At 32.4% G+C, this 25,907-nt stretch overlaps 2 protein-coding genes across 3 annotated transcripts; both read right to left on the bottom strand.

The window, feature by feature from the left end:
- Window positions 1–8,347: 8,347 nt before the first annotated feature.
- LOC131608554 (GATA transcription factor 5-like) lies at window positions 8,348–9,739 on the bottom strand. The gene is made up of 2 exons (XM_058880194.1): window positions 9,267–9,739; window positions 8,348–9,154 (listed from the first exon to the last, which is right to left on the bottom strand). The coding sequence occupies exons 1-2, from the start codon at window positions 9,657–9,659 to the stop codon at window positions 8,555–8,557; spliced, it is 993 nt and encodes a 330-aa protein (XP_058736177.1). The 5' UTR covers window positions 9,660–9,739; the 3' UTR covers window positions 8,348–8,554.
- Window positions 9,740–20,053: 10,314 nt separating this feature from the next.
- LOC131640536 (uncharacterized) lies at window positions 20,054–24,556 on the bottom strand. Of its 2 annotated transcripts, XM_058910940.1 has the most exons (9): window positions 24,380–24,556; window positions 24,201–24,288; window positions 22,652–24,031; window positions 22,363–22,539; window positions 22,218–22,272; window positions 21,548–21,696; window positions 20,936–21,025; window positions 20,629–20,757; window positions 20,054–20,510 (listed from the first exon to the last, which is right to left on the bottom strand). In XM_058910940.1, exons 2-9 carry the CDS (start codon window positions 24,267–24,269, stop codon window positions 20,418–20,420), a joined length of 2,142 nt encoding a protein of 713 aa, XP_058766923.1. In that variant the 5' UTR covers window positions 24,270–24,288; window positions 24,380–24,556; the 3' UTR covers window positions 20,054–20,417. The 2 variants fall into 2 exon arrangements, with proteins under 2 accessions (XP_058766923.1, XP_058766928.1); XM_058910945.1 differs by having other exon boundaries at window positions 24,201–24,556.
- Between the last annotated feature and the right edge of the window lie 1,351 nt (window positions 24,557–25,907).

The following is a 25,907-nucleotide window of genomic DNA, read 5'->3' as shown; positions in this document are numbered from 1 at the left end:
TGATATTCTCATAGATAGCAATAATGTCGAAGATGTAATGAGGGTGAAGGATGAACTCAATAAGGAGTTCGATATGAAGGATCTGGGAGCTGCTTCTAAGATTCTTGGAATTGACATTCGAAGAGATAGAAAGAAATCGAAGTTATGCTTATCTCAAAAGGCATATCTACGAAATATTCTCGAAAGGTTTGGTATGTCGAATTTGAAGCCAGTTGTGACTCCGACAAACCCTCAATTCAAGCTGAGTATTGATCAATGTCTCAGTACTGATGTTGAAAGAGCCTATATGAATAGCATCCCATATGCTAATATAGTTTGTTCTTTGATGTATGTTATGGTCTGTACTAGACCCGATATAGCATATGCAGTAAGTCTTTTAAGCAGGTACATGGCGAATCCTAGAAAGGCTCACTGGCAAGCATTGAAGTTGATTTTAAGGTACATAAATTGGTCTCTGAACAGGGTCCTAATTTATGGTGGAGCCTTGGGTGAAGATAGTAAAGCAGCAATCGAAGGATATGTCGACTCTGATTATGCAGGTTGTATGGATTCTAGAAAATCTATTTCTGGATATGTTTTCACTATGTTTGGCACAACAATTAGTTGGAAAGCAACACTTCAGAAGGTTGTTGCTCTATCAACCACTGAAGCAGAATATATTGCCCTCACTGAAGCTGTGAAAGAAGCATTGTGGCTTGAAGGTTTTGCAAAGGAGCTGAAACTTTAAGGTTGAGGTATCACTGTTAAATGTGATAGTAAAAGTGCAATACACCCGTCGAAGAATTCAACCTATCATGAGCGAACTAAGCACATTGATGTGAGGCTGCATTTCATCAGAGGAGTAATCGAGCGTGGAGAAGTCCAAGTGCTGAAGGTTTCGACTAAGGACGATGTTGCTGAGATGATCACAAAGACATTACCGAGTTGCAAGTTTTTCCACTGTATGCAGTTGATAAAGCTGCATGAAGAAAGCTAGTCTGTTCCCTTGATGTTGTAGAGTTATGTCCCAGGTGGAGATTTGTGAGATATTGGATCGAACTCTAGTATGGTCGAAGGGTAGCTTCTTGGTTCGACAGGATTAAGCATGAAGTCGAAAGTTGTTCACATGTTTGTGTCGAAGGTGTTAGGGTTGTTAGCATGTTAAATTAGGTTTAGTGTTTAAACCCTAATTAGTTAAGTTAGTTTGTTTATTAAGTTGGCCTGTGTAATGGACCTTGTGGAAAAAGCCTATTAGTTAGTATGTTAGGTTTTATTATAAATAGCATACTAGTCTCTCATCATTGTACAGAGCAAATCCTAATTTAGGGTGAGAGAGGTTATTGGTTATTCTTGTAAACTTGTAATCTCGTTTCCTAAGAGGAAGTAAAAGAATAACAGTTATAACCAATTCTTATGTTCTTCTTATCTTCCCTAATTCCCTATTATATTTTGTTGTTGACATCGTTTTTCACAACAATTGTGTGTGCCTAAATGCTGGAAATCATTGAAGTGAAAGAATCTATTTTCACCGAAATTTTACTCTAATAAACAGTACATCCATTTTTTACCAAAATAAAAGTACAACCATTCAATTCAATTGCCAAAATGGATTCCACAAAGGTGAAAGCAATATGTTCGAAACATTTTAAAGCTAGCTACTGTGTCATCGAGATCACAACTCTGCTACTTGTAGCATCTTTTTAATGAAAACTTAATTAATGACGAAATAACTAACCGTTTCTTTGCATTGAATTTCAAAATTTGAAAGATCACCTACTTTGACTAAAGATACTAAATACGTATATTTATCTAAATAACCAACCCTCTCCTATCGTACAATCAAGTTTAACCAATGCAGTAATATTAACTAGGTTTGAAAACAATGTGCAGCCTTCCACCCTTTTATGATGAACTATATAGGTTTACTTTTAATAAATAGACTCTTTTTTTTATTCGATAAACTCTTCATTTTTAAATATTACGTTAGATTCACTATAATATTTTAGATATATCGTAATACTTATTTTTAATAGTAATTAACAAAGTTAATGGAAAGAGACAACAGTTGTCAATATTTGAATTTCTTAAATTATTTTTACAATTGCATGCATAAATATCTTTGGATTATCTAAAAAAACAAATCACTTCTCATACTATATGTTGTCATGGCCAAGCTCTGGGGCCTACTTTACGCAGCTTGAGAAAAAAGTTAACATATAATTTATTTTGAATGGACCGGATCTTCTCCAGCTTCTTTTCTCATGCTACCCATTTTGCTTTAATCTAATGATGGAGAAAAAAAATAAAAATATTTATATTAAAAAATAAGTAAGATCAAATGGTAAGATTGAATCCAAGGGCTAGAAATTGCACATGAGAGAAGGCAGTAGAAGATATGCAGGAGATGATCCATTTCTATTTTGAATCTTGTTATACCGTGGTTGTTAAGGATTAGTGAGCAAATTTTCAAGTATGATTTTTTTATTAATGAATTTTAATAACTTTTTATTTTGTTTTTTTTAATGCTTTCTTAAAAATCTTTGGTTCTAAATCTTGTAAATCTTCAATGACTTTTAAAACATAACAATTCAGATCAACATAATTGTAACTCTGAGGCGATACAATATAGGAATATCTCCCAACTCTATTACAAATCAACTAATTATCAGGAGCCACTGTAAGTTACTCATTAGAATTAAAAGTGGGATTCTCGAATTCCTCCTCATCTCTAGTCTTAGAAGTTGGAACCTCTATCTATAATTGTGTCTTATCCATCATAGATTCTAATTCTTTAATTTTCATGTGTCTCATCGAGAATAATATTCATAATTATGATGAATTTTTATCCTATGAGTTTCATCTTCCACAAAGTATATAGCTTCATACTTTCAAGATAACCAATGAAGAGACACTTTCCAACCCTAGCAGCAATCTTGTCTTTTTTTTATGCGTAAATGATAAATCTCCAAACACCTTTAAATTATAGTATTCTACTGATTTTCACTTCAAATCGACATAATTGTCTTGAAATATATTCATGTGGATGAATATTTGTTGATCAGGTAAGCTGCAGTATAGCATTTTACTCCCTAGCTATAAGAGTATGTAATTCTTTAAACTTTTTGAAGGTGCCACTTTTATTTTTTTAAATCTGGACCCATACTCTTTTAGAAAAACTATTAATAATAATGAGTAAATAGAAAACTCTTCTCCCCCATCCCCCTGAGTTTCCACCTTTGACAAACTTCATAGATTCAAGCGAACATACTTAAACATTTTGCTAGAATTATGCATGTCACTCCCAAACTTCACCCGGTGTTGTTTTCCTAGTAAGAAATAATCCAAAAATTCTAGTTGTTCAATTTCTCACTTCCTAGCAAACTTCATTTAGTTATCTCAACCAAACCTCTTTCACTCACATGCCCTAATCTCAAATTTCGTAGATTGTTTTTATATTGAAAGTCTTAACTAGATAATGATGCATGTCCTACAACAATGGAACCATCTAAAATATATAAGCCTCACATTTTAGACCTTTATACAATAATCAATGCATCATGCATTCCCAATATACAATTTTAGTGTAATAGCCTAAATCATTGAACGTGTTTATTTATAACAAATTTCACTCTGAGTTTTGGAAAATGCCTCACGTTACGTAAAAGAAACTCACGGTTATCAAACATTTTAAGTCTAACCATACCAATACCATGAACCTTGCAAGTCAAATTGCTACCAAGTTGAACAACTTCACTTTCTTTCAACTCCAAAATCTCAAATTTCTCCTTCTTTTGGCACATGTGATGATAACATTTAGAGTCTATGATACTAACATTTCTCTATGTCCAAACTTGTCACCACTAGTGCACCACCATTTTCATTATTATCCCCATCTGAGGCAACCATAGTTTAAACAGAATAACATTGACTCCATCTCTCAGGACAATTCTTATTGAAGTGACTAGTCTTAAGACAAGTAAAGCATTTTAACTTTGACTTATCAACATTTTTGGCCTCAATCTACAAACTATACTTCATTCCCTTTTGATTTCCTCTACTCTCACTATTCCCTCTTGAAACATGCCAGTTTTCACCATTATCGCCAACCTTCATCTTTTTCATCTTAATTAACTATTTGATTCATATAGCCGATCAGACCTCCACAAGGTGATAATTTACTCTTACCATACAAAATGACATCATTAAAAGGCTCAAAGATCTAGGTAAAAAGCTCAACTAGAGTAAAGTCTTGTCCCCGTCATCAAACTTCACCTTAATATTTTACAAGTCATCAATGATCTTCTTAAATTCTGTAAATTAATCCATATTAAATTTGTTTATCACTATTTGAAATGAGCATAGTTGTTGTTTCACACACAACGTGTAAGGCAAGTAGGCATGGAAATAAAACTTATACCCCGTGGATACCCACCTAAACCAGCCCTAGATTTGACCGGGTAAATCAGTTTTGACACGGCTTGAGTTTGGGTTTGGATTTTCCTCGATTACAAAATAAGGGGATGGATCGGTTAATGTGAACTCAAGTATTCACCTGAAACCTACCCCGTTTATATCAATTTATGCTTTAATATTTAGTTGTATTACTTTGAAATATTAGTTGTATGGTTAATACTTAATATTTTGGTTTGTACTTTATCATTTGAAATATTTGAAACATATGTTAGGAATTTTTTAGGATCATGTTACTTTATTGCTTGCAATGTAATTTGATGTAAGGGAACTGACTATTTCTATTAAAAAATTTATTCCACTATGGGATGAAGGTGGGACAGGGATATCTAAACTCGTTTAGGACGAGTTTGGGATTCAGTTATTCATCAATAACAAGGATTGGGACATGGAACGAAGATTTATATAGGATTCGTGTTTGGGTATGAGGAAAGCAAAAATCGTCTACATCCCGCCCTGTTGCAATTCCTAGAGGCAAGAAGTTAGTCATATACAATAATTAAAACTTAACCCACATATTTGTTGTGGTTTTCTCCTTATAGAATGTGGAGTTATGTGCTGGCAGGTATAGTCAAGATGATCCATGGTGGTCGATCTATCCTCCCAAATCAAGCTCAAGAATTAAAAAATGCTCAAAGATGGTTAATTAAGCTATCTTCCAAAATCAAGTTATGTTCTTGAAGATCAATACATCTATTTAAAGTCAACAATATGGTCAAACGAGTCTCAAGTGAAGACTTCTGATTCATGAGTCATCGATAGTTTTAACCTCTTAACTCTCATATGATGGTAATACTCGTGAAGATATCTCAAATCTCATTAAGAAGATTTGAGACTCTTGTATGTTGCTAAACTCAAAGATAATGATGCAAAAACTTGAAACTTCATAATTGTGAGAAAGAGGAAGTGTGAAAGCTTTTGTTTGGTCGTATTTGTCTGAGTGACATATGTCTTGTAAAGAGTATTTCTAGAAAAATACTATCACTATATCACATACACACATAAAAATTTGACTATGTCTTGATTTGTTGAGTCTATAATCGATTGTGACAATCTATTAACAATTGGTAATGGCTATATATCAAAACCTTCTAATTTGAGTTTGTGCAATCGATTATTGGAGGTTAATGATCAATTATGACATTAATTTGGGCCTTGATTTATTTCCAAATTTATACCACACATTAGCATGTAAATATAGAGCTCCTCTATAACTTTTTCACATCTAGAAAACAATTTTTGATCTCACTTTCATTTCTATAATCAATTTTTTTAAATCTCTCATTTTTCTCACATACTTTTAGCCATAGTGCTTCGGAGTATTCTTGAGTCTAAGTGAGGATATTTATTTTGGATAAGGGAAAAATTGTAAATTTTATCGAGAATGTATTATCTCTTGAGTAAATGATTCTTTCGTAAGAAGTTATTATTTTGGTTACGAGCTAAACTAGTTAAAAGCTCCTATTTGGTTTAGGATTATTTTAGGAAGTCTTTGGGTAGTTTGTGAGTTTCTCGTTGAAGAAAAAGCTCTTTTCTAGTTCATCAAGATAAGACATTAAAATCTCCACAATGCTTCTTGAGTTCAACCTGATTAATAAGTTTTATCAATTCGAGATTAGCCTGACTATAATCTCACTTATTTCCTGAGTTCAGCCTGTTAAAAGCTTAGTAAGTTTGAGATTAGCCAGTATAAAATCTCACATCGGTTTGTGGTCATCCTATTCAAAATCCCAGTTCGGTTTGTAGGATAGTTAGCTCAAAACTCCATCTTGGTTCAAAATCAGGTCCTGAAAAATATCTGTTTGGTTTGAAATATAAGCGCTCTAAGTCTTTTCAGTTGTTTAGTTAGAAGTTAGTCTTAAAACTTTATTTCCTTGTATAAGGAGGTTTGTAAGCATATCCTCCAAAAATCTATCAAGTTTATTATATACTCTCGAAAATAATTCTTAGGGACAAGAGTAGGTCAACTAAAGCTAAACCTGTATAACTCTCTAGTGTATCTCTTTATCCTTTATCTCTTTACTTTTTCGCTGCTTATTTAATCTTTTGTTTTAAATTGTTTTCAAACTCTAATTTTATGAGTGATTTTATTTTAAATCAATGTTTTTCAAGCCTCTTAAATTCACCCTCTCTTATGTATGGAGTCACATGTTCAACATAGTTTTTATTTAGGAGTTCATCTTTAAGACACAAGATAATGACACTTCAAGTCGTATCCACTATCTTGATATTATTTGCTTAGGCATGCAGACATCAATATTTTAATTTTTAATACTACTATACACTTTTGTTGAATTGAGATTTCTTACATGTTCACTTCCTACATTTGTCTATGTAAATTTCTTTCTATAAAAAAATCTCTTTTTTCTGTCATACCTAAAAATAAAGTTTCAAAATTATCTCTCAATTATTTCAAGTGATTTTAGTGTTTAATGAAGTGATTTTTCCGTGTCAAAAAGAATCTATAACAATTAACTTTCTCCTTTCTTCTTTCTTTTTTTTCTAATAACCTCCAAACATAGAAATTTAACTTCAAAATTCAAATACCTTGTTTGGCCGTTTAACTATATAAGCTATTAACTTTTTCAACCTAGTCTCAAATAAAGTAAAATAATACTACCAAAGAATCCTATCTTTTCAATGTATTGAAAGGATACACAATCATATAAGGACAGACATTGCCAATAAAATATTTAAAAAAAACCAAAACTCTTTTCTCCGATCAATGGTTTTGCCATGTCTATTACACATCTCCAAAATTTAAGATATGCATAAAAGTCCAAATCAAGGTTTAGAATTCATAGGCATTAGCACAAGTTCTTTAGTTAGGAGTGATGGTGAAAGGTTGAATTCATGGGAACCGTTTCATCATGTTATGTTACCACCCACCATCATATGGTTCGGTTTCCCAATGTGTAAAGTACGTTCATCTTACGCCACAACAAATGCACTTAACCACTTATGCATTGCCTTTTATCATTCATAAAGTACTTGCTTTCCAACTGCCATGCCATGCCCTACCTTAAATCAAACTTCTAAATTATTTCACTCACCCACCTATGCCATACCATACCCCCTTATTTCACATGTCATACTTGTACATATACTTTCTAGTGTAACTAAACTAAATACATCCATCCCAAAGTAATAAATTCAGTTGACCAATGTTTATAATTAAAAAGCATATAAATAAAAATAAAATATTGTTGTTATTGTTCGTTATGGCACTAGGATGTTCATTGAACGATGAAGTGAAGTTTTGATATGGCGGAACAAATTTTCGATGAGACAGACGGATGAAAGTTAGCATTTTAACATTTAAGTTAAGTTAACGAGGGAATAAAAAATAAAATAAAAGAATAAAAGATTTTAATATTTAAAAATGACGTGTTTTCTTTGTTATATAATGGTAGTGAACCATTTGTCAAGAGTACAACGTAGATAATTTTCTGATTGATCTGAACGGCAAATATTTATTTACTTTGAGTAAGAATAGATAACATTTGTTACTAATATTCATCCTCTTTATTATGTCGTTTTAAGTTTTGCCAGCTGCTAGAGACAATTTTTTTAATATGTTTAATTATTCAAATATAATTAATTGTGTCTTTAAAATTGATTTTCACTAAAAATTAGAAATTATTATTATAAAACTTGAAAACATAAATTAAAATATTTTATTCTAAAAATTATTTTTATATAAATGTATTTTTCAAATCTTATCTATATAAAAATATTTAAATATAAAAAATTTATTTTCAACATAGTCATAATTAAAATCAATTTTATAAAATCATATCAGTCAATTTAGTTTTACTATTGTATTATTATCAAACACACATTTGGTCAAATTCACAACTAAATTAAACATAAAATATATAAAGGAAAAAACTTCACATGACAAAATAAAATTTTAAATTTTGTCTATAAAAAAGAAAATTAAAAATTTCTAATTCTTCAAAATACCAAAGTCACCTAAATTGTAATAAGCTACATAATGTAACACCTAATAGTTACTAAAAAAGGCTAATTAATTTAACTTGTTCTGCAACCTAGTTTATTTTTCTAACTAAAAGAAAAAAGAGAATAAAATAAATAAAAATAATCATAAACCGGGAGCAGCCGGTTGAACCGGTGAACCGGGAACAACCTCCTTCTTCCGCCGCATCTCCAGAACCTTCCGGTGATGATTAGAATGCATTGCACTCGAAAAAGTGGGGCTACAAGCGGGTCTATACTCCGGTAACAACCGACCCGACTTATACCGAACCCCACAAGCATTACAAAGCGTTTTCGGTCCAGCCGGTCCGGTTCGCCACTGAGGAGTTCTCTGAACACCACAATGACTACACCGCCGCAGCACACCTCTCGCTTCGCCGCCGTCCAGCGAACCCATCCTCCTCTTCGGTTTTTTCTCCGGCGGCTTCGAACATTCCTCGAGGTGGGATGAAGAGGAAGAAATAGCAGTGGAGCTTGAGGTTGAAGATGAATCAACTAGTGAAACTGGCCATACACGAACTCCGGTTCTTGTTCTCTTGCTTCTTGCTTTCCCCGGTACCGGAGTTTTGAAAGAGGGGGTTGAAAAGGTGGGGTTTGGTTCAGGAGCTTTTGGTTGAAGATGGTGATGATTCTCTGTCATGGAGAATTGTGAGAAGGAATCTTCAACGAAATATGATAACCATTCTAAGTTTGCAGCTTCTTCTACCTAAAAAAATTGAAACTTTAGAAAAAACAACCTTAAAAACAACAACAGCAAAAAACAACCTTAAAAAAATATATATATATTTTTTTTAATGTAAGAGTAAGTGAAACTGTACCGGAACGGTGAGTTCGGTTGTAGGTAATGATTCAAACTGGTTGGTAATTATGGGGTGTGAAATTTCATTTTCATTTTGGGTATTTTGTTGATGGAAATGGTTTTGTTGTTGTTTTTCTTCTAGAATGTTTTGTTCTTGTTGAGGTTGTTGTTTTTCTTCTAGAATGTCTTGTTCTTGTTCTTGTTCTTCTTCGTTGGAAAAGTTGAGGAAATCATCGACAGAGAAATCATCAACAGGAGCTATGTTTTGGACATGACAATCCGAGAAAGCAGTTTCTGCATTCACACACTCCATTTTTGTTTCAGCTTGAGAGGGATGAAGAGAAGGTAGAGAGGAGGAGGAAGTAGTGAGAGAATTGAAGAGTGAAAGTGAAAGGTGAGTTTGGTGAAGCATTGAATGAGGGATTACTACAACACAATGTGCTTGTTTCTTTACCCTTAATGTAAATAAGAGAATGTCATGGTTTTGGATTCAACAATGGTGGTCTTATATAATTTTATGTTTGGTTCTAGTTAAAAGTATTTGAAATTGATTTTCATATTCTATCAAAAAAATTGATTTTCTTATTTGATTTTTACTTTTTAAAAGTAGAATTTACTATATCTTTAAATATTAATTATAATTTGAAAAAAAAATGATTTATAGCTTTTTTTTAATTCAAGTGTGGCTTTACACTTTAATTTATTGTTTGACACACTTTAATATAAATGTTTTTAAATATATGTTACTTTTATTATATTTATATTTAACAATGGTGGTCTTATATATTTTATGTTTGGTTCTAGTTTAAAGTATTTAAAATTGATTTTTTTTTTTCTTCATATTTTTTATTATTACTTTTAGTAGAATTAATCATATCCTTAAATATTCATTATAATTAAAGCCGGTTTACACTTTAGTTTTTATTTTGGACTCATTTTTATATAAATATTTTAAATATATGTTATTTTTTAATTTGAATTTTTATAATCAATTCATTTCAAATGAATTTTTATCACCGAATGATCAAATATACATGTTTATATTTGAAAATAATGTAATGAATTTTTAATGATGGATCTAATCATAATATAGAATCATTAAATCAATAGCTGGTCTTAGGGATGAATTGATTTTATTGTTTATTTGATCTCTACTAAAAAAGTTATAAATAAAATTATATATTATATGCATAAAAATATATACATAATCAACTAAATATTTACAAATTAAGTTTTTATTTTATAACTATAACATAAATATCTAGAAGAAATTTTGATTTAAAATATATTACTTTAATTTGATAACAAAAAGAAATATTATTTTAATTCGATACCAACAAAAATATAGTATTATAAACTATTTAAAGGTATTAATATATTATATTTTTATAAAAAAAAGATAATTTAATAATGAAATACAATCATACAGAATAATCACATCGTCAATTTTTTTAATATAAAATGTAACATAATATTTTATAAATATATATGCTTTTTATGTGTAAAAATATATATTCTTTTTTTTTTTAAATTAATAGTTAAAGTTGTATTTTAAATGTTGAGAAGTTATGAATCTTATATACAAATTTAGGCTCTTGTATATCAACTTATTTACTGTTATCAATTGATGGTTAATGGGAAAAAAATTATAGTTTGACGTGTAAGTGGGAAAAAATTGATGAGTATATATTAAGTCAATAATCATATCACTTTATGATATTTCCTCGTATTGTTATATATTTTTCTTTTGTAATATTTTTGTCTCAAAATTGTTTATCAATGCCAATGTAATATTTATTAATTTATTTTAATATTTTTGCTGGCAGTAAGGGGTGTATCTGAGGGAATCTAAAAATTACGAGGAGATTTTAAAAAAAAATTACAGAGACTAAAAACAAAACTCATTAATATTTCAAAGAAGCTTTGTATATTTATCTCTTATTATTATGTGCACTCAATATTTATAGTGTTTGCCCTTTGATTGATTCACTCACCCACTTAGGAAAATGTGGGAATGATGTATCCATACCTAGATAAGGCATGTGAAGGGTAGTCGCATAAGACAAGATAGTTAAGTTCTCTAAGGTAATAGGAGAAATAACTACTCATTTCTCATGCTCTTGAGAGAGAATAATATTATTACCACTTTCTTGTGTTCTAATATCCAAGTCCAAGAGATTTCTATAAATACCTTAGTTGTAAGGTTGAAATAGTACATTTAATTTACTCAACAATCACTCATATGTAGAGCTTCTCTTCATTCCTGCGTGAGCTTGCCAAAGCTCTGCAACAACCTTACAACCCTTAAAGAGCCTTATACAACTAATGGTTGTCACTCATTGTAATTTTAGCAAGTACATTTGGCGCTCTAGTAAAATTGATCAAGGCCCACATTGCATCAAAAGGTCAAATTGATATTCACATCTCTAAACAAGAAGATAACAACTCCGGCCAATACTAGTAAAGACGATGAAGACGCCATGGCAGAAATGTGTGTCCCCATGGATTACTTATGTCGCCATAATCAGACCTTTGAGGACAACGTCCTTCACATCAAGTAGCGCCAGCAAGAGGCTGACCCTCTAGAGTTATGGACCCCAACCTTTCTTTGATGAAACATGGGAGACACTAGTGTTAGAGAACTTCAAGCCGCTGTCACGGATCAAGTTTAATGGTCGCAACGAACCCCAAGAGCGTGTCGCCTCCATCGACATACATACGATAATTATTGGAGTCTTTGATTCCTTGACATGCAAGCTTCTTTCTAGCACCTTCAGGGACGTAGCATTAAGGTGGTACATGAGCCTACCATGACTCTCGATCATCATCTTCCAGGACCTACTAAAGAAATTGGCTCATCAGTTTGCACCGAGCATGCACAGAAAGACGTCAACCACTAACATCGCCAAGGTCCTTCTAAATCTTTGAGGAAATATCTCACCCATTTTAATGAGGCGACTATCAAGGTCATCTACCATAACCAGGAGATGTTCGTAGAAGCGTTCCAAAATTGATTGAGGGTTGGGCATTTTAGTGACACAGGCAAAATGATATGTAAAAGACAAAGAAAGTAATAACGAAAATATGGCCAGAGATGTTAAGGAGCAGACATTTGGAAACTATAATCACTACAACAAATAACACTATGATGAAGTTTTCATCTTGAACATGCTAAAAACCGAGAGTATATGTCCTGGGAGCGCCATGTTTCATTTTTTTAATAAAATAAACAACATTTTACGTCGGTGTTATAAAAAATTAAGGTAACAAAGCTATAAGTGAGTGCCATTTTTTATACATCAAAAATAATAAAACCATTCTCTCGGTTTTTTGGAGAACCTAGGAAATATAGCTATAAGGCATCTCACTTGGAATCCTCGTTACCGCATTTAAAAAAATTCAACGATTTATTACTTGGCGTCTTTTCGAGATTTCATGTTTTTCTTTGTTAATTAGTAATTCTCAAAAACTTTGTTATCAATAAACAAGAATAGGCATTAATAGAAAAAGGAAATATTTCATTGATAATAAAAAATAAGACAACAGAAAAAACTATTCCACATATTCAAACTTCTCTGTCCACTCAACTTCAACATTATTCCTAATTATCTCTAACTTAGAGAAAAATTCAGAAAGATCTCTTCCATATGGTATGAGGAAAGTAATTTCCTCCCGAGAAATGCTTATCATTTCCTTCAAGAAATTGAAAATGGTAAGAGGAAGATTAACTCTGACGTTGTAGGTGAGGAAGTAAAAGATATGTTTGTCATACCAAGTAAGTTTTTCTAGTTGTTTCTCTCTTGGGCGGAGATTTGCCACTAGAAGTTGAAACTAAAATTTTGCAATTGGGAGTAGAGAAGCATGACTGTGGGCTTATCTTGGTTGGCATAAATTAGGTGAAGTTTGGTTGAGTAGACATTATTGAATTGATAATGTTTAACATAATTATCTGTCTTTTGACAATTGATTGTCATAGCAATCAGTGATGGAGTAATGAAGAAATGAGAGCCATTGACATAGGACTGGATGACTTCATCATGACTAGCTAGCACAACGGAGGCATTCATCCAGAACACTTTAACGAGATTAGTATATATGGGACCATGTAGAATGTGAAAGTAACAATTCAACATTTGTTTGTTAACAACTTTCCTTAGTTCAAAACGATCAAAATTGTTGAAATCAACAAGCTTTTATTGATAGCGAACAAAATATTTGCATACATTTTTTAATATAAAAAAGAATTTGAAACAAGGAAACAAGACACAGAGAGTTTGAATTAAGACGTTGAAAATATGAAAAAGATTTTAAACAAGGTTTGAAGACACATAGAGTTGGAAATGGAACGTTTAAATAGCTCAAAATCCTCCTTGAAAATCCAAAATAGACGTTATAACTTTAATATAGATGATCATTGTTATTCTAGTGATATGATTCCAATGCATGTGAGCCACGTTTTAATTAGTTTTTAAAACAACATATTACCTCGGATTTTCGCATAACCGAGGGGAAAACAAACTGGAACCTCTGTTTTTATTATATTTTTTATTTCTAAATTAAATGATCTAACATGTCGGTTTTCATAATAACCGAGGGATAAGATAATCATAGTTCACTATAAAATCACTCCTTAAATAGATGTTACCCAAATCTTAACTCTTACACATCATTCTTTGGGATAGATGCTTATTATTTCCTTTAAGAAACTTGAAAAATAACTCTATGATTGATTGAAAGTGCAGAAAGATATTTTCCAATGATTAGAACAGATATCTCCTTTAGAAGTTGGATGCATTTAATTTATATAACATTTTCCAATGTTTGGAATAGATATCCTCACAGCTAAGAAGTTGAATTTGTTACAATACTGTGTTTTAATATTATGTGTAAATAATGAAACTTCAAAAAAAAAATTTGCACATTGGTTTTTCTAAAAATCGAGGGGGTAATTTTGCGTTAAAATTGAGAATATTTACAACCGTCCTTAATCAAATCCTCGTCGTCCATTTCATGACTATCAACGCTCAAGACACTATCATTAGTGATCCGCATGAAACATAAATAACTTTCATTATAAAAGCATTCTAAATATCAAAAATTGATAAAGAAACATCACGAAGCGTTTGAAATTATCCTTCACTTCAAGGTTTGCAAGAGTGTTTTCCATGAAGAGTTCTCTATGATGGATTGCAAGAGTAGAAAATTATTTCGGTTTAAGGTTTGTGTTCTTGAATATTTATTTGAGCATAAAATCATTTATTTATCTAACCCTTTTTTTGTTCATATCAGAAACAAACTCAAGCAAAATCCATAAAGAATATTATACACCCATCATTTGATCTTCCCCAAAATTATATGATTTGAAGATCTAAAATCTATATCTTGGAGAAATTAATTTTTTCTGTATGTAAACAATGTAATATCCTGGTAAAATAAAGTTGTTTGTAAATAAATTATTTTATTAATTTTCTGTGTAAACAATATAACGAGTTTTAATTTTTAAAAAATTAATTTCCCCTCGGTTTTATTGATAAACCGAGATACATGAGGCACTAGTATTGTAAATAATAAAAGTGCGGGTGATAGGATTCGGACCCGTGCGCAAATAATTTTACCCCTTGTTGTTTTAAAAACTAAGGCGTTCAGTCGTTACTTTTTGTGACGCCCTTCGTACCTCGCTTCTATAGCTTAGATAAAATGCGTTTCGCATCTGAGGTTAAAAGCAATTTTTTGTAGTGAATAACTCAGAGTAGTCGCGCATAAATCATTGTACCTCACATGTCAAAGATAGGGTGACCTTCATACGAAGCGAGATGCCTTATAGAGTTTCACACCCTCGAACACTCGTCATTAATAGATATGGTGTGAAGTCCTCCATACAAATGACATTTCTCGTCCGCTAGCATTCAAGTCAAACATCATGGGGCCTGAACCCAGCAGGTGGTGCAAGTTTCACAAGCTCAAAGGGAACCACACAAAAGACTGCTACCAACTCAAGAAGAAGATCGAGCTCCTCATCCAAGAAGGTCATTTGAATAAATATGTCAAATGTGGTTCCATATAGACCTCTAAAAGATCCATATTTCATAAGCAAACTGCCTTTGGGATTCTCACACCAAGAAAGGCAAGGAACAAAGCAGGGGTGGTGAAGACAAACTCGTACCGCACCCTTAACACCATAGCAGGAGGATTTATTATAGGTGGGGAGAATAGCTCCGTCTGTAGAAGGTACACATGCCCAATTCTAACTATCGAAGGCTCTCCCACAAGCCTTGCCTCTAACGATAAGAGAACCTTAGAGTCTTAGATCACCTTCTCGAAGAAACTGATCTCAAGTGATGTTTAAGGATTTATCTAAACTGACATTTAAGGATTCATCTCATTGACACCTGAAGGTATACCCCAAGTCATACGTAAAGGACTCTCCCAAAGCCATGCTTGAGGGACTCACCCCAAGCAATACTTGCGGGAATCTCCTAACGAGGTGTTTGAGGGACTAGTCCAAATGTGAAGAGGCGATAAAACTAAACCGCTTCGTCCTTTACAAGCCCTCGTACTTAAGGGACTGTGTACTGATATATTTGCAAAGAATATACAAGAGACAACACAAGATTCACTAAGAGCGGGGGGATAACACTCATATCCTAAAAATAAGGCTACTAGTTGTCCATTTATTATAATGTACGTCAGTTTATCACAATGTGCCCTCATTATCTATAATGTTTTCCTTTTAATTGAATCGCATGCCCACTTATGTAAATATGGGGACTGACGTGTTCCTACCTAGTAATGGTATGTAAAGGGAAATCAAAGAAGAGAGTCACATTCTCTAGGATAAAATGGGAAATAATTGTTCACTTCCATCGCTCTAGAGAAAGAAGAATGCCATTGCAACTTTCTTAGTTCTAAGATTCAGGCCCAATAGGGTCTTATAAATATCTTAGTCTTAAGGTTGAGATAGGACATTCAGTTTACTCAACAATTACCCATATATAATGCTTCTTATTATTCATGTGTGGGTTTGCTCTAACACTGCAATATTCGTAAAACCCTCAAACAACTCTATACATATAAAGATTATCACTCAGTGTACTTTTAACAAATGCATTTTAAATACTAACACAAATTGTTGTTTTAAGTTAGAAAACATTTAAGTTAATCACGAATTTTAAAAACTACAATTAACCCTCCCTGCTGTGCCTAGAGTCGTTTGTTCAACAAATGGTATCAGAGTCTACCTCCTATTAAAGACTAATCGTGCCAGGAGGTAGTAAATTTCTTTGAGTTATTCACTAGACAAATTATCATACTTTAATGGCGAAGGATATAGTTTGTGAAAATAGATGATGAAGTTCTTCATTGAAGGGATGGATCTTGGTAGTTGGAAGACTCTGAAGGAAGGTTCATTTGTTCATGCACTCGAAATTGATGGTACTATAATGAACAAACCTGCAAAGGATTGGAATAAATATGATAAGGAAAATGTGTCTCGCGGTTTGAAAGTGAAATTTGTCATCAATGTCTCTCTTTGTTTTGATGAATTTTTTCGAGTTTCTCACTACGAGAATGCAAAAGAAATATGGGATATCCTCCAAAATACCCATGAAGAAACGACTGAGGTATAAAGGGCTAGGTTGAGCACATTAACTCACGAGTATGAATTCTTAAGAATAAAACTTGAAGAGAATGGCAGTCAAATGCAAACAAGATTCACCCATATTGTGAGTCATGTGAGAACTCTGGGAAAAACATTTTCAAATGAGGAATTAGTTGTGAAATTTCTTAGATGCCTAAACCGTAGTTGGCAATCTAAAGTCACATTGATTTGCGAATATAGAGGCTTAAAAAACATGGACACACATACACACACTCTTTTTGGTAAATTACAAAAAGATGAGATAAATCTAAAAGTCTTTCTATGAATGAAGATGGAGAAAAGAAGAACAAAATTCTAGCTCTCATAGCCGAAGATTTCGACTTGGATGGTGCAAAACTTTAGAAAATTGTTGAAGCATGGGAAACAAACAAGAGGAGAAAAAACCAAATGTAGGAAATTTTTCATTCACTCCTAAGTGCTATTTGTTTGGGAAGAAAGGACATATGAGACCAAACTGCCCTCCAGGATAAAAGGTAGATCAAAATTAGAAGAAATTCAAAAAAACACAAAAAAATGGCAAGAAGGCTTACATCACTTGGAATGACAATGATATAGAGTCCTCATATGATAAAGAAGTCAGCATATGTCTCATGGAATATCATCAAGATGATGAAGTAATCTTATAATTTCTTATCAAGATTTATATCGCATTTATATGAAGCTAACAAAAGAAACAAGTAAATTAGAACAAATTGTATTACCTCGAAGGGTACCATTTATTCTCTTGAATTAAAAAATAAAAACTTGTTGAAAGAAATAAAAAAATCTTAGAGAGAGACAAAACAATTTAGTTCAAAACTCTTCCCCTTTTAACGAAGAATTAGATGAAGTTGTCAAGTGCGATAACTAAAATAGTTTGAAAAATAACTATTTTGACCTTCTTAAAACACACAACAAGTTCACTAAGGTTTTGTTTGAGAGTTTAGAGGGGAATGGAGGGAAAGATTTTGAAAAAGGGAAAAGTTAAGTGAAAAAAATATAGGGGTTTAGGTGGGGATGATTTTGGAGGCTTTGTTTTTTATTCATAACACAAAATCCCCTTAATTTTAGGGAACTTAAAATTTGTATTGAATTAGGGTTTTAGAGGTCTTGCATTAATTTTCTAAATATATTTTATGTTGTTATAGTATTATGATGATTAAAAATATAGTAATTATAAACACCGACGAGAATTTCTAACCTAGAGGTGAAGGTTGAAGACCACTTCATCCCACAAGTCATGTGGTTTAAATATCTTGGGTCTGTAATACAAAACGATGGAGAAATATAAGGGGTATAAACCATCAAATTCAAGTTAGGTGGACGAAATGAAGGAGTCTCATGGGTTTTATGTGAAATAAAAGTACCACTTAAAATAAATAAAAAAATTTATCGGACAACTGTAAGATTTGAGATATTGTATGAGACAAAATATTGAATGGTTAAGAATCAACACGAGAATAAAGTAAGTATAGCAGAAATGAAGATGTTGCATTAGATGTGCGGTAAGACTAGACAAGATTAAAAATGACAATATTAGAGAGTGTGTAGAACCTATAGTGACAAGATGGTAGAAAATAGATTTAATTGGTTTGAGCATGTAGAGAAAAGATCGGTATATTTTGTTGTAAGGAAAATAGATTAGATGAAGGTAAGTCAAATAATTAGAGATAGAGGAGACCTAGACAAACTATAAGAGAAATTATTAAAAAAGATCTCGAGATTAACAAATTGGATAAAAAATGGTCTTTAATAGAATATTATAGCAGAATTTGATCTATGTTGTCGACCCCACTTAGTTGGATAATACTTGGTTGTTATTGTTGTTGTATGTAAGGTTGTCAAAATAACCATCTAGATCTTAAAATCTTATGATTTTGCAATCTCAGTCACCTCCAGCGATCTCGATCTTAACCATAATCGTATCTTGTAGCCATATTGTGAAAAAAATTGTAAAACCATTAATTATACGCAATCTCGGTCAGTTCCAGCTATGATCGATCATTTTGTAGTTACCACCATTATAAGCCGAGAAGAATGATAAGATGCCGATGCGAACAATTACGGTTCGATTGAAACCATTTTGCCACGAATACACTTGCCTACCAAAATATCAAGTAAAAAACTTCAAATATATAGTTTTATTTTTCGTTTCAGTAATATCTTACGATTTTTATTACAATCTTATGTTTTACGATCTTGTTATCTTCTCCCGATCTTACAAAAATAATTAGATAGGATCTTTCAAATTTGGATATTATATTTTATGATCTTACTATTCATTATCGATATTATGCAAGATTCCGATCTTGACAACCTTGTTTATCACAGATTATTTTACTTATTTGTATTTATTTATGAATAATTATCTTGATACACATTTGATATTATGGAGTCCTTATTTTAATTATGCAAGTGTTAAATATGAACTTGTGTGGTTTTTTAGGTATTTTTTTACAAGTGTAGTATTCTACTTTCCATGATTCTACCATAACCTAAGCATTCCTTATATATGTACCTTGTGATACTTAGCAATAATAGTTTTTAATGTAACTTTAGTGTTATGGTGTGGTTTGAGCATAGAATCATTAAATGGAATTGTAGATTTTGTTCTTACTCTAGCATGTGAATAAACCAAAACCTCATTAGTTACCACTCTGGCAATTATCTTCAATGTTTAAACTTCCTTGGAACAGAGAGTAGAGCATATTCCCAAGCAACTGACAAATATATTAAAATCTCAACATCAGAAGATGCTTCTGATCTAGAGACAGAGACGCACATTTTTCCCTTATGGACATCCATGCACCACTCTATGGCACTAAACAATTGGTGGGTTGGATATAACCCATCTTATTTTATTTCACAACCTAAACAAAATGTTAAGACATAATAACGTTCAGACTGTTAAATGTATTACTACTTTAACAAATAGAAGCTTGTTAAAGATTAATTTAAACATTTAATTAATCTTTTAAAGCTGTACTATGTTCTATAATCAGAGATGCGTGAAATAGGCACTAGCCACGAGGGCATAACCATACTATTGACAGTTAACACATGCTCCTGAATTGGAATGTTTTGGCTAATGGAAAAAGTTACAAACATAAATGATAAATTAAAAGCAAGCATCCAAAACCATATAGTATTAAATTTGTGTGAAAAGAGACTTGTTAGAAATGTTGGAAACCATAACTTTATTCATTGAATAATTTATTGATGATTGTTTGGAATGTATGATCCCTAAACATACATGTTTAAAACAACAATAAAAAACATTGAAAACAATGACATCAAAACAAGTCCCAAGTTTCCCCCCATTGAGCAGCAGCCATTTATACATATATGTATAGTTTTTCTTTATCTTTCTATCTATATCTACAGATCTAACTTTAGATCCACAATACATTAATATGTTGTAATAGTACCTACTATAACTTATATTTTTGGCTGGCTTAATAAAGCTATCCTACAACCCTTCGATGTCATTTGTCTTCGAATGGACCCCAGCCGACCCGGCCGACACTGTAAAATTCATTCTTCTATCTCATTATGTTCACTCGCATTTCCTATGAACCTTTCGACGCACTTCTTATTGACGTCAAAGATGAATGCCAAGCCCCAAATCTGCATGAAAGCCATTTATTTATTATAAATTATCACGCACGGTGAGGTAAAAAGAACAACATCACCACACTACTTTAATGTACGAGTTGCTTGAGAATGGAAAAGGAAATGTAGTTACCTCGATCAAACTACCAGCACTCAGACCCCGCATCTGTCCTTTAGGAACTTCTTTGCCATTTAAGTATAAAGTCCTCTTGCCAAGGTTTTTGATCATGAAAGAACCACTTGCGTCCATCTTTATTGAAGCCTGTAGATGTTAAGTAGTAGTTCACATTTCATTCTAAAATAAATTCAGCAAAAGAAACTTAAAGGGGCTTTAAAGGACATTAAGCTCATCTGTAAAATCAATATATTTGAACCTAAAGGGGCTCCCAGTAACATCAACAATGTAAGGAATTGTAGACACAGTTTCTAAGATATCTTACTTGTCTTCTAGATATCTTGTGAGCATCTGTCGTTGCTCTAGCCAAGTCAATATCAACATCTTCGTCAGGTGTTGATCTGCCAATTATCACCTTCGAAATAGACAGATTGTAAAAGTATAAGGAAAAATGTTTAAACTGAAAACAAACACAACAAACTTATGGAGTAACACAGATTAGGCTAACACCAAAATCAAAATTTTAAATATAGAGCTAGGCACACAGAAAGGACATTATTATAATACAGTTCACCCTAATACAGGTAGATCTTATTTCAGAACTGCAAATACCACTGGAGAATCTGTTTCAACAAAATTTAAATACAAATATAACAGATATAGATATAAAAGATATGCAAAGATCAGAAAGTATGATCATCAACAAACATTGACCCTCCTAGATATAAAAATATAGTAGACAGTCACAACAAATGAAAGCTAGTCTATTTAAGTTAGTTTCCCAATTGTAAAAGCTAGAGTACTTATAGTAATGCAATGGTACTAGACCATTACTATGCAACACAACAAATCATGGTATAGAAATCATGACGACGTGCAAACAAGAGTTCCTGCCATATTTTAAAGGAAAATAAGAGCTTCAAATTTATAAACGCACCTCGGATTTTTCAATGTATGTCTTCAGAGTGCGTCCATAAAACACTGCAAGTGCACCTCGAGATGCAATGGCTCTATGCACAAAAGACTGGGCACATTGCTCCAATCTCATGATAGTCTTCTTAGTTTCATCACTCTGATATCTTACCACTGTAATAAAACAAAAAAAAAATATTAGTAGAAAAATAACCATAGTATTATAACACCTAAAAATGGATAAATTCAATGATGTACAATATTATTAGTATTTTAGCCGTAAATGTTTTCACAAACCTCTATGAAGGCTGACCAGCATATTATTAATAAAAGGAGTGTTCATTCGGTTATAAGAAAATTCACAGGAACAAAGAAAAAACGCAACCAAATAATGAATTTTCATTTAAAAATTCAAACTTTAAATGTAATGTTTTAACAACCTTTGAAGTAAACTTAAAAATCGTGTCCAGAGTGTGACCTACAACACAACAGTAAGGTTGCCTGTCTTATGACAAGGTGGCTATACAGTCTGAAAACATAATCAAATCATCCATTTCTGGAAACAGAATTAAACCATCCATTTACATGGTATGTTGTGCAGATTTGGCGCTTCCTAGATCCCACATGACGACAACCTTGTGCAATGGGCTTTTAAAAATGAAGAACCTTAAATAGAACTGTGATAATTATATTACCTTCGGCGCTAGCATTTGTATCTTGATCAGTTGGACCTAAATCCATTTCAAGAATCTGAGCAAGCAACATCAAGAATATGAGAGATAAACAAACACAATTAAATATGGGGCATTATTACTATTCAATGCAACATATAATACTTACCATTCCCTCAGCATCAGAATAGTAAGGAACTTCATGCTCCTCATCACTATCATGATCATAATAAGCATCGCCTTTTTGTTGATCAATGCATAACAATTTTTCTTCTATCTTAGAAGAAGTCTTATGCTCCTCTTCCTTTGGATGAGTGCTAACAGGTGAAGGCAGAGCAATAACTACCTGTAGATAACATATAACTTCAATAATGTTTTCTTAATAGAGAGTGTAATCATAAATCAGTTCCCTAGAGAGCTTTTCAATTATGGAGTATCCAGCAATTGACCCATCTAACCTCTGGTGCCGGATGTCCAGATGAGGCATGCTTCATAGTAGCAGGATTTTCAATTTTTGGTACAGCAGCAACTGAATTTCCCTTGCTTGAATTTATATTAGGCACTAATCCTGGTCGAAATGACTGAGAAGCAGCAAAAGAGCTTGAAGGGGTGTCTTTTCTCTTCAAGCCTTCATCTGGTTCCTTTTTTGTTAGATTAGTAATAGAGGAATCCGGATACCCCACCTCTTTAACAATCGATATGGGTTTCGGAATTGGAGAATTAGGAACTAATACAGTGGATATGTTTACAGAATTAGGAGCTACTAGAGCGGTTAGGTTAATAGAACTAGGAACCACTACAGCAGATATGTTTTCAGAATTAGGAATTACATCAGATACTTTTGCATGGTTGCTGTCGTCGGACGGGGACGGTATATTAGGGTCCTCGGTGTTGAATGAACATAACCTAAATTCATTTGCAGGCTTAGGGTCACATTTTTGCAGTGCACTAGACGATTGGACTTCATTTTCACAATCAGAAGCAAAACCCACATCACCATGACTGCTGCCTGACGAGTTGACGACAACCTCTAACACAGCAGACGGACCATTTGCCATAGCAACTTGTGTTTCTGCAACCAACTTCTTAGACTCACCAACACCCGACATACCATCACCTTGAATGTCACAAGGAGAAGTCAAAACATTTGAATCAACATTAGCATCAGACTGCTTATCTGCTGCAGTCTCATCTTTCTCACCTATATCCATTAACATAAGCTTGTCTCCATTCTGAGATTTCAAGAGAGCATCAGAAACACGGGGAATCGTCTGTTTTGACTCAGAACCTCCATTTTCATTTTCAACACTAACACGAACCGGCGTGTTAGTTGCAGGTACATCCTCAATCATCTTCCGAATTGGATCTTCACTCATTGACTGAGATGACCCCGCCCTAGCTCCCACTAACCCCAACTGATTCCATTCCTTAACTAGACTATTGACAAGCGAATTTTTATTCACATCCTTATCTAAACTACAATTAACATTACCAGACGCACCAATTTCATTTCCATTGGTGTACTTTTCAACACACATGTCATCACATAAAGCCATATCAAAAGAATTAAAAAAAACCTCAGTGCGAAGTCTCTTCCGCATGGCGTTGTATACCTTGCGAATAGTCTGAGTCGTCTTTCTCTTCGGAGCAGCAACTACTTCCTTGGTTCCGTTACCGTTAGACTTGGCGAGCTCCAAATTGTTCATGGCAACAGCAACTTCATCAGAAACATCGGAATCATAGAGAACTGAATGCCACCGTTCCCTCAATTCCTTAAGTGAATACCTCCGTGAGAAGGAGACAACTCCTTTAGCCAGCGATTCCAGCGAAGCTCCAGTCTGCACAAAACAAACAATTCAGCATAATTGAGGTTATCAAACACGAAACGAAGAACAAACAGTATTCTAGGGTTTCAATTCCACCTTGGGGAGAGAGAATTGTATAGAAATTAACGAAATTAAATTATGGGAAAAGAGTGACAGTGTATACATAGAGAGAAGATTATACCTCAATGGCGTTTTTGAGGAGAAAATCGTCGTCTGAATTCCAAGGAGGGAGAGGCGGAAGCGAATCCATGAGAGGGAGGGAAAAAGATCTGAAAATTGGGGAATTGAGTTGTGAGTGATGATGGTATTTAAACTGGGGAAAAGTGATGAAAATGGAAGTTAGTGAAAAGTAGAACTCACAAGGGTTGCGGGGAACGTGAGAGTTGTGATGTGGTTGTTAGAGTATGCTCCAAACCTCGTGAGTGTCGTCACTCTGAGTTAATGGGATATTCGATGAAATGATTCTTCTTACCACTACTGCATGATTCAGGAGGAGTGGAGTGAAGGTAGCAGTTTCATTTCGTTTCTCTTGCAAATAATCAGATTACGATGCTTTTCTTTTATACCTCAAAAATATACTCTCTATTTTATTTTATTTTTTGACTGACATATGTTTTGTTAATTTAATAATATGTATTTTATAAACTTAGTTCTTCTAGAATATAATGTAAATCAGAAAAATTAAACAGCAAATGTTTGTGGTCAGAAATTAGGTTTAAATACATTTGATTAACATAAAATAGTATTATATTTAATACATTCTTATTATATTATATTTCTAAAAAAATCAAATTCATAGTATTATTAGTTATAATATTTGATTTGATACATTCTTATTATATTATATTCCTAAAAAAATCAAATTCATAGAATAATTTTCAAAAAATATAATTTAATTTTTAGAATAGTTATTATTATTTTTCTATAAATGAAATAATATTTGTTATTATACTTATTACTATTATTTATTTCTATGGTTGGTTTTTTTTACTTCTTTGTTCTCTATTAAAAATAATTTTATTTGGAAAAATGTGAAAATTATAATTTTTTTAATAATTGAAATTCAAATCTTATCAATTAAGTTTTCTTAACAATTAAATTATTATTATTCCATAATATTTAAGTTTTAATTTTTTTTTGGTATAAATCATCATTTCATAATAGATTCATTTATATCTTTTTATCAAATCAACCAACTAATATACCTTTTAACAAAATACTAACAGTAATAATTAACTGAGTTGGTCTAGCAAAAAGGGGTTAGACCATTCATTATTTATAATGAATCAATGTTTGAATTATGATTGAGAGATATATGCCTTTAAAGTATGTTTTATTTAACAAAAAAGAAAATAATGAGGGATTTCAATAGGGGAATAATGAAAAATGGAGAGGAGCGGAAGAAAAGAATGTTGTTTGGTTTGAATGATAGGATAGATATATGATATGATAAAATGACGCAGAAGAACACGATAGGGTAGTAATATAACATTTATGTTGAGCTGAATATGGGTGTAGAATGGTCTAAAAGTTGAGGTTTAATAAACCTTTCTTCAATAAAATTGTTTTAAAAAAGTTTTTTAAAATTAGAGTTTAAAATTGTATGGGAGCAAAAATTTTAGAAATTCATATGTAGAGAAATTACAAGATTGAATTAATGTATAAAAAATACAATGATACTAGGAAGATGAATTCACTAGTAAACAATACGCCAATTAATCAAATCCAATTCACAACGAGATATTTGAACACACTTTTATTAATTGAATTAGTAATCTAATATTACGGTTTTTACAAATATAATCACCAAAAAGAATGTTTAGTCAACTAGATCTAACGCAGACCTAAATTCAAATATTAAATTATGATGAGCAAAAAACTTAGCAAT

The sequence above is a fragment of the Vicia villosa genome, linkage group LG1 (genome assembly GCF_029867415.1).
Source record: "Vicia villosa cultivar HV-30 ecotype Madison, WI linkage group LG1, Vvil1.0, whole genome shotgun sequence".
NCBI classification, from domain to species: Eukaryota; Viridiplantae; Streptophyta; class Magnoliopsida; order Fabales; family Fabaceae; genus Vicia; species Vicia villosa.
This window is presented reverse-complemented; position numbering and strand designations above follow the sequence as displayed.

Bases quoted from the DNA above. Each gene is read 5' to 3' on its own strand.
- LOC131608554 (XM_058880194.1), bottom strand. From the start codon at position 9,659: ATGCTTCACCAAACTCACCTTTCACTTTCACTCTTCAATTCTCTCACT. The intron at 9,155-9,266 runs GTACAGTTTCAC...CAATTTTTTTAG, and splicing joins CAACCGAACTCACCGTTCCG to GTAGAAGAAGCTGCAAACTT.
- LOC131640536 (XM_058910945.1), bottom strand. From the start codon at position 24,269: ATGGATTCGCTTCCGCCTCTCCCTCCTTGGAATTCAGACGACGATTTT. The intron at 24,032-24,200 runs GTATAATCTTCT...TGTTTTGTGCAG, and splicing joins TCCTCAAAAACGCCATTGAG to ACTGGAGCTTCGCTGGAATC. The intron at 22,273-22,362 runs GTAAGTATTATA...TTGCTTGCTCAG, and splicing joins ATTCTGATGCTGAGGGAATG to ATTCTTGAAATGGATTTAGG.